Genomic DNA, 9,914 nt, shown 5'->3' with positions numbered 1-9,914 from the left:
AATGTGCAAAAATTATAGAGAAAAATGAATCTTTAGATTTTTTAGTGACTTTTTGGCTAAAATTAAGAGTTATCAAATGAAGCCTTAGTGTGTTGAGATTGAAAAGGAGAGGTACTATCTATACACATGTAGGGACTGCCCAGCCTTAATGACATGTGTAATGCCCCAAAATATATGAAACCCAAACCTACAGTTATATCTTATAATCATCATTCAGCTCTCATTAACCAGGTAGAAACTTATAATTAATCTCAATCCTTCGGTAAGCAAAACATGTTAAACCCATTGTTTCCTTCATAGATTCCTTTTGGAGATTTATAAAATAAAATTACATGCATTAATACATTCACCAATCCTAAGACATGAATTTATAGTATGTAATTATGAGAACGAAATCTAAACTAATACAAGTGTAGGCTTTAAAGGTTACAAATTCAAGGCCTAGCCTCATTATATCAAAATGAGTTCAAAATTCAATTTACAAAAATATATATACAAATAGAACAAGCTTCATGCTCCAAAATCCTTCTTGAAAGTATCCATAATTTCATAGTTTTATGGAACTCTTGCAATTTTTTCCAATCAAGCATGATTTTTGCAGGTTGATGGATTAACATTCCAATCACTTTTTCAATGTAGTGGGTGATGGCTGAGTTTGTCTGTCATGTTTGGCCCCCTCTGATGGGCTCTTTTAATCTTCTTTCAGCAAATATAGAGAAATTTCATTGAAAGAAGCTAGAAAATGCGCGCGCGCGCGCGCACACACACACACACACAAAAAAAAAAAAAATTAGTCTCCATCAAGAGTTTGGTGACTTGGTGGTCCTCCAACTAGACCTCAATTATGAACCATGCTTTGTTAACACATTCATAGACTGCCTTGTGGTCCTTTAATTGCATTTGGATTGTTTAACATTCTCTTTTAGTTGGGGAACTTCATGGAAGATAAGATAAGATTAGGATCTACATTAAGCTTACATTTATTATATCTCAATCATCAGTGCTCTTCATCAGTTTTGTTGTCTGATATCACATCTTTACATAATTTAACCATAACAAACACCGTTCATTACTTTACCAATATATACATATACTACTTAGTACAAACACATGTTGCACTCAAATTTCTTGGAGGATGACTTGAACTCCATTTTTTGGGGTGAGAATGAAAATATCATCTGGATAGTGGACATAATTTGGTGAAAGAGTGAACTTGTAGCGCTGCAGAATCATTGAGAGCGCAATTTTTGCCTCATTGGTGGTGAAGTTCAAACCCACACAAGTCCGAGGTCCCATACCAAATGGGTAAAATGCTGCTGGGTTGTTGTTGGTAGCTTTAGCCACTCCTTCTGCAAATCTGTCTGGTTTGAACATATGAACATCCTTTCCCCATATTTGGGGGTTATGATGAAGTGATAGAACTGAGAAAAAAATGTTTATATTAGCAGGAAGAATTAGGTCCCCCAGTTTAACTTCTCTTTGAACTTTCCTTGTCATGGTAATCACCGGAGGATATAGTCTTAGAGACTCATTAATGATCATGTTCATCTAACATGAAAAAGATAAGAGGGTGAACAAATTAGAATTTGTAGCAAATTGAATTCCTATTGTCAAATAGAGAAGAATCATAAATAGTAAAAGAGTTTGCAAAAATTGTGAATTATATCATATTGAATCTTAAAACATAAGAGTCTCTTGATTTAGTGTACTATGTAATGTTATACACACAGATATCTATATAAGGATAAAGATATAGTATTTGCATGAAATAAATATTAATATAAACAAATTATTTATATGTATATACATATAGAACCACATATATATTTATATAGAAAAAAGCTAAGAAGTCCAATAGAGTAGCCAGAAAAGTTATAGAAAATGAAATATGTAGTGTAGATTCAAACTTAATGTGATTTGAATGATACTCACAATGAATCCCGTCCACACACGTCGTTCATGTTTGATTGGAGGTTTGAGGAGGAGGATTGGAGTACGAGTGCGATGGGTCCCCCTCATGCTATGTTTGGTTAGGAAATGTGTGGGGGAATTAGTAATTCTTATTGGAGTAGTAATCCTACACTATGGGGGACTAGCAAAGCTTGGAAACACATGGCATCAAGATATAATCCTATGGGATTAATGGGTAAAACACTAGTTTATCCCTTAGCCTATATGACTGCAATAATGAATGAATGGTAACTGTGGAATTTCATAGGTTTAATCCCAATCAATTAATACCATCACAATACTACACAAACATACTTTATTTTACATTTCCAACTTAATATCACCACATTACTAATCTCTTCGTTCAATCTCACCGTACTCATAATCTCATTCAACGTAATCAATCAAACAAGTGCGGCCTTCATTCTATGCAACTTTTCGAATAACTTTTTCTGCGGTCCATATAGCATTGCTAATCAATATATCTAAGTCACTAAGAATTGTAGCGAATTGTAGTAAATCATTAATTTAATCACACAATTTACTTAATTTCCAACAAAAGCACAATTTGAATTGTTTTAGTTTAAACTGGTATCAAATTGTTTGGAAAATAGCACAATTATAATGGCCATAAGTTGAGTTCATTGTTTGAAGTCCAAGAAGAATAAAAAAAAGTTGCATAATTTAACCAAAGATGGTAATTTGCTCACAGTTTTTAGTCTTGCAATGCCATCCGAAGTTGGAGTTTTTAGGCCAAATAACTCGTGGACTTCCTTCCTTGCTTTCTCTTGCCAATCTGTACAGATTGATAGAAGAAAAATGGTCCAAGAAAGCAAGTTTGTAGTGGTTAAATGTCCAGCACCATACACTGTCTTGATCTCGTCGATCATTTGTTCTATTGTAATCCTCTTGCTGTCATCATATTCATGAACAATCTTCACAAGTTGTCCAAGATAATCATTCCCAAAGTGATTACCAACTTTTTCATTTTTCTTATTCTCTCTTTTCTTTACAAGCTCTAAAATGGAGTATTTGATGCTTCGTTCAAGATTCTCTGCTTCAACCTCATCACTGGTTTTTAGTAGCCACCTGTAAAAAAATTGATAACTGACTAATGATCATATGCAGATAGTTACCATAAATAACCTATCTACCTTCCTAATGGACATAATACAAGTAACCATATTACTTAAATTAGTTTTAAATAAACTAAATGGTCACATATATATATTATATAGGGTGAATTACATTATTGGTCCCTATAGTTCTAGAAGATTTCACTTTAGTATTTGTAGTTTCAATTTCATCAATTTAAACTCTACACTTTCAATGTTTGAATGTGGTCCATTCATTAGTTGTCATTAATATTTTAGACAAAAAATTGAGACATACGAAGCTAGAGAGACCAAAGTAGAATTCAAAAGAAACCACCGGTATAATATATTTATTTTTCTTTCTGTGTATGAATTACTAACATTCCTAGGTGAGTCACACATAATCATTTTTCTGTCTAAATACTAATGACAATTGATGTAACTACTACATTGAAACACAAGTGTAAGCATGGAAATCAAAGTAAATTTCACTTAAATTAGAAGGACCAACAGCGTAATTTTGCCTAATGTACATTACAACATGAGATTTCTAATCCAGTTATTTTCATGGAATTTTCCAAGTTGTGTGATGGCATCCCAAAACAAAAGTGAAACTCAAGGCATATATGAAGGGTCATGTTGTAAAGATGCTTTCTTAGTTATTTCAATTTGCCCTCTTTATACATGTACATGTGTAAGTTTGTAGACTTGATCGAACAGTCCACACTTACATGGTATGACTTGGTGATTGGTTGTAAGAACTGAGTGGTATACATATCATTTACTATGTTTATGAAGTTCAAGTTGAAGGGATGCCTACTTAATTGTTTGTGCTGGCCATTTCTTAGTGCAAATGAGTAGATTTAGCTCTATCCAAGTCCCATATGTTTGAAGGTAAAACATTCGTTTGACAATGGCTTTAGTTAAAATTGAATTTATCATCACTTAGGATAATGATATATCAACATAATTTTTTTTTTTATTTATATAAAATGATGTGTTCTTCTATAGTCCTTCCATTTTAAATTTAAATACCTCTCGTTATGACTCATAATTTTAAAAATGTTACTGCCACATCATTATGGATGAAATTTTTTTAAAATAAATTATTATTATTATTATTTAAAAATCATTTTCCTTATCAAATGTCACATTTAAGTGTGCTCAAATCCTCAAAGAAAACCATGTCAACTAAGATTTCAGAAATTGTTGAAGTTATTAGATCCATCTCATGGAAAGAAAAGCCAATAATTGGTTTGTTCAATAAGAGTTTTATTAACCTTCATGAGACATTTAACAGTAATTGTACCAAGTGATAAATTACCTGATGCCTGGAAACCTTACATTATAAACATTTTTAACAGTAATTGAAGTCAGTTTTGCCACCATCTCAAATATGTGCTTCCCTTCTCCGTAGCTACTCCCAAAAGCTGTTCTCGAAATTACTTCTGTTGTTAATAGTCCAAATTCTTTAAAAACATCGATCTCTTTTCCTTCAAACCCTTTCCACCTTGTTAGCATTGTCTCAACACTTGCACTCATTTCTGGAATCATACCCTGCATGTACCATCCCCACATATTATTACTAGAAACTTAGAACATTTAGTGTAATTTCTTATATGGAAAACACATTGTTTACTAAGGAGTATGCTCCCTGAATGCTAAAGGATAGTCTAGTGCACGAGAGTCCTACCATTGCGGGAATAGGGAAATTTCACACTCGCACACAAAGAAATTGTTTCAGTGTGTCAGTGAATAATAAACAAAAATTTAACTTTGCCTCATAAGATAATTTATGGCAATAAACTTACTTTCAAGCTCTCGGCATGAAAAGTGTAATTGGCCAGTTTTCGTATCTTTGCCCATTTTTCACCTTCATTTGTTATAAGTGCTTCCCCTAAGAGCTTCTTTGCGTAGCCTTCCATGTCCATTTTTGGATACGCACCTTCTTTGTTGTTCAATATTTCTTTGATAAGCTCAGGTTCTGTAACAAACAATTGGGCTTGTGGACCATGCCAATTGAGAAAATTTGTTCCTATACTCCAACAGGGAAAAATGAAAAGAGAAGAAAACAACTTAAAGTTAGATCTCTACATAATTCCACCATTAATTAGTTAAACAGTATCATAGGTTGGGATTGAAAAAGGTAAAGCTTTTCCTTTGTTTCTATTTCTTTTGTATTTGTTTATGGGCGAAAGGTAAAGCTTTTTATGCTAAACTCTTGCCTTCTAGTTCATGTAGCCATTTCAATTTATTTTTAATTTTGATACACTCTCCTTTAGTTAAAATTTAAAGCTATCCTTATTACATTTTAGATAGTCTAGACCAAACGATCCTTAGTATACTACAATTTTGAATATTAAAAAAAAAGAAAAAGAAAAAGAAAAAATCTCAATAAGAAAAATATTTCACAGATTTCTTTCAACAAAGTTTGACTTTTTCGTCTTGAATTGACTCTGTCTTCTTCTTCTTCTTCTTCTTTTTTCTTTTTTTTTTTTTTCAACTTTTTAAATTTTTTCTTATTTCAAGATTAAAGGAACCTAAAAAAATAAATAAAAGAAATAAAAAAGAATGCAAGAGAGAAAAAACTAGAACATAAAGGTGGAAGGCAAAGGAAAGTTGAGTTGCAAGAACAGAGGGCATTGAGAATGTTGTGATTAATATTTATATATATATATTTTTTTGATCGGCAAAGAAATGAACTTTATTGATTGATGAAGAGGAAAAACTAATACAACAATAAAGAAAAAAAGAGGGTGAGTACAAAAAGCATCCTAGCAAGCCAAATCAATCCCAATTAGGTTGGCAAAATAAGACCGCCCAATCATATGCTGGCACACAATCTACAGTTGGTGAGGAACCAACCACAAACACCCAAAAACAACCTCACCAGACAAACCAAAACAAGAAAACAAAGATTTATTACCATAAATCTTGGTCCATGAGTAAACATGAGGTTGAATTCTTGGGAATATGTCATGTGATATTTCCATATGTTTGCCCATGGATTGACTTCTCATGCTGGTGATCTCTTTGGTGCTGCCATGGGGGAATCTATACGGTGGACCTTTGATTCCCTGTGACCTCATTATGCTTTGTATTCGCATCGGAGTCCACCATACCTTGTGAACAAACCTAATGAGAGTCCAGAGGAGATAAACACAAAGACAGCTTAAGAGGATGATTAAAACAGCTCCAAACACACCCATAACTACTTATCCAATTTTGTCAACTCTAAACTTAACTGATGAAACTTAGTTAATATTCCTTTATGATTTCATTTATACTTAGTTTCTATGTGCTCTAAGTGAGGTTTCCGAATCTTTTTTGCTGAATTTAGAAGACAGAAAAGTCCAAATACCAGTTTTGGCTCTTGGCTCCATTTGTTAAAAGTTAATTTCTCAGTTGATGGATCACATGAAATTTTTAAATATTTTTAACCCGAGTAATGTTACGAATCATGAAAAAAAATCATAAAAATGATCATGAAAGATTCTCCACCTTTAGATTATACCTAGAATAAAATACCACACACTAATCAAGGGATGAAAAATCTTTATCATACATTTCATGATATTTTTTTCATGACTCCTAATATTATTCTTTTTAACCCACAAAATGTTGGGACTCTTTTTGTTGAAAGGTGCTCCTAAATTTAGCTCTTTTTAATGAACTCAGTGGTGATGTTTGAAGAGATAGCGACCTATAAAAAATTTGAAATTTATGTTGTTATCATGACAGGCAGCCTTCTACTAATAATTTGATGAAAAATCTTGACAAATCCAAGCTTTATATTTTAATCAGTAATGCTTTATATGATTTTTTTTTTTCATTTTTTTATATCAACATGTCATATGGAAACATATTGTTTAACTTCCTTATTTTTTAAGCTTTATATTTTAATCAGTAATGTTTTATATGATTTTTTTTTTTTCATTTTTTTATATCAACATGTCATATGGAAACATATTATTTAACTTCCTTATTTTTTAAGCTTTATATTTTAATCAGTAATGTTTTATATGATTTTTTTTTTTTCATTTTTTTTTATATTAACAGGTCACATGGAAACATATTATTTAACTTCCTTATTTTTTTTAATGATTTTTCCAAAAAGAAAAAATAAAGGATAAATTACATTAGTACTCTTGCATTATGTCTCGTCTGTCATTTTTGGTCCTTAGATCCTTATAATTTTATATTTTATATCAATATACTCTAATTGACATTGCCAATTAGGATTTTTGAAAGAAAATGGTTATTGAGTTGTTAAGTTTAACATATTGAGTTGAACAAATTTATAATTTTGCCTATAAAACTATAATACATTTCATTTATTCGTGCATTTTAATAATAATAAAAAAACACTAACAATTATAATTAATTGGAATTGAGATAAAATCATAAATGTAAAATTAAAATCGAATCAATTAAAATTATAGACTAAAAAAGACGCAATGGTGAAAATATGAGGACTACCAATATAGTTTACCCTTAAAAAAAAATGAATTCTACAAAACCAGTATAATGCAAAAACAGTGATGAAAAATCTAGTGACATATAAGATTGGGAGAGAATTCTCTCGTGTCCAAATCTGGACCGTAAAGACATTGTCTAGGCCATGTTTTCATAATTTGAAATTTTTATTTTTTAAAACTTTTTATATATATCATTTATACAAAAATTAGGTCTATTTGATAATTGTATCATCTTCATTTTATTGTGTTTGTCTCTATAAAAATAAATGTTAAGTGTATTTTTGAAAATGGATTATTCGTTTTTTTAAAAGACAAACAAGATAAAATAAATATACGTCAATTATCAAATCAACTTAATTTTTGTGTAAATGATATACATGAAATGTAACGCCCCAAAAAAAGAAAATTATAACATCATATAAGTACATCAACCAACGTTTATTATAAGAAAAGACGTAATTCTTCAACCTTTGCATCATTGATCATTAAGGTTTGTACAAAATAGTTTCACATGCGAAATATACATTCAATGATATCAAATACATGAATCTATAGCATGTAGAATATCAAATCCAAAAATAAATAAATGTCCTCAAGGGCTTACAAACTCTAAGGCCTAAGCCCGGTTACACAAAAATGGTTCCTCAGACCCATACAATTATAGCCCCTGGCTAGCAAAAATACATCACAACAAAAAAAAGAGCCATATGCTCTCAACAATTATGCCCACACCCTAATTCGGCATAATTACCACATCATTTCCTGTACCAAAATCCCATAGGGGTGAGTATAAAACCCAGTAATAAATTCTTAACAAAATATATATATTTTATACAAGTTTCTCAAATGAAATGCACATGTCATGCTATGCCTTTTGAAAGAAAATCATATTTTTCATCATTTGAAAACCATCATACTCAATGATAACTTAAAATTTCAACAATTCAGAAATTTTCAATTTAGTTCAAGGGGCGGTAAATACGACTCAGGTAATCCCTAAGTTGGTGTCTGCAAGTAGGCATAGCTAGCACTACCAAATCCTCACTTCACCGGTGACTAACCGAAAGGCACGTGGTACCTCCTCCGCGCGTGTTTTCGGTTTTTCACCCCGGACACTCAAGTCAACTTAATCAAATTCATCTACACCACCAATCTGGACTTACCAATGTATTTACCCCAAAATATTTCAATAAATCTCATTTCATAATGTTTCTTTCTCAATGCAAAGTTTCAAATCCCAATTCAAAATTTTATAACAAACAACGTATTGAAATACCAATGCAACAATTAACCACACAATGTAATAGTTATACATGCGATGCCACATCCTTCCATTTACAAAACTTCCACACAAATATTCCATTTGTGATCAAAATTTCCATTTTTCTTCCCAATGCATTTCACAAGGTTACCATATATCTATAAAGATTCATCATTAGTAACAACATTACCACGCATCACGTGTTCTCAACAATTTAGCCATTTCATGACTATATCTACAACTTCAACAATAAATCCCAAAATTTTTCATTTCTCATATTCAACAAAATTTACCATTTTAAATAAAATCATATAAGAAATTTCCCAATCATTCATTCATTATGGCATATTAATAAGTAAAGAAAAATGACTTAGACCCCCAGCTGGGGGTGCTGGGGGTCGGCTCCTATTGGACAAAAAAACTGATTTTTTTTTGTTTTGTTTTTTTTTATTTTTGGCCAACACCTGTGCGACACGTCACTGGGGGTTGTCAGTGGGGGTCACCCCACTGGGGGTTTGTAGCATTTCCCAATAAGTAAATAAAGATTTCCTAGATTCTCAACCCTTTTCAAAATCTCAAATTTCTAGGTTTTTGACAAAAAGAGACATCTCTTCATCTTTTTGAAAAGCAACTCACCCAAAGCGCCTTTTCTCACACAATATAGTTGAAACCCTCAAGAAATAGTTTGGAAAGAGTCAAAAGTTAAGCCCACTCTTAAAACTTCTATCATTCTTGAGCCAAAACCAAAATTTTCTTAAAATCATCAAGGAAGCTCCCAAAAAACAACACAAATCTTGCAAAAACATATATATGACTCTAAGAAAATCCCTACCTCATTCTTGTTAAAAGAAAAGAGATGAAAGCCCTAAATTTGACGGTTTTGAAATCCAATCTCCACCACACAAGATGAAGCCCTCGGTTAGCTCTTCAAATTTGATTAAGGGAGTTAGGTCAAAACTCTAATGGATATAAAGAAATCAAGGGTTTAAGATGTTTGGTGGAGGTTTTTAGAGAGAAAGGGGAGCAAAAGTTGGTTTTTGAGTGAGAAAGAGATATACAGAAGTGATACACACACAACCCAAGAAGAAAGGAGAAAGCTGATTTTCGGACTCAGCGTCTCCCGCACGGTGC

The 9,914-nt window shown here is 31.8% G+C and overlaps 1 protein-coding gene across 1 annotated transcript; it reads right to left on the bottom strand.

Moving 5' to 3' along the window:
* Nucleotides 1-964: 964 nt before the first annotated feature.
* LOC114281837 (cytochrome P450 CYP749A22) lies at nt 965-6,355 on the bottom strand. The gene is made up of 5 exons (XM_028224435.2): nt 5,971-6,355; nt 4,856-5,079; nt 4,369-4,601; nt 2,661-3,039; nt 965-1,548 (listed from the first exon to the last, which is right to left on the bottom strand). The coding sequence occupies exons 1-5, from the start codon at nt 6,251-6,253 to the stop codon at nt 1,120-1,122; spliced, it is 1,548 nt and encodes a 515-aa protein (XP_028080236.2). The 5' UTR covers nt 6,254-6,355; the 3' UTR covers nt 965-1,119.
* Between the last annotated feature and the right edge of the window lie 3,559 nt (nt 6,356-9,914).

Source organism: Camellia sinensis, chromosome 11 (genome assembly GCF_055761805.1).
Source record: "Camellia sinensis isolate YWXY chromosome 11, ASM5576180v1, whole genome shotgun sequence".
Lineage (NCBI taxonomy): Eukaryota > Viridiplantae > Streptophyta > Magnoliopsida > Ericales > Theaceae > Camellia > Camellia sinensis.
Note: the sequence above shows the minus strand (reverse complement) of the source record. Positions and strands in the feature narration are given on the sequence as shown.

What these genes read in the sequence shown, in the direction of transcription:
- LOC114281837 (XM_028224435.2), bottom strand. Translation starts at nt 6,253, where the DNA reads ATGGGTGTGTTTGGAGCTGTTTTAATCATCCTCTTAAGCTGTCTTTGT. An exon ending in GTAAGGTTTCCAGGCATCAG is followed by an intron (nt 3,040 to 4,368) that starts GTAATTTATCAC and finishes ATTTTTTTACAG; the next exon opens with GTGGCTACTAAAAACCAGTG. An exon ending in GCATTGCAAGACTAAAAACT is followed by an intron (nt 1,549 to 2,660) that starts GTGAGCAAATTA and finishes TTTTCATGTTAG; the next exon opens with ATGAACATGATCATTAATGA.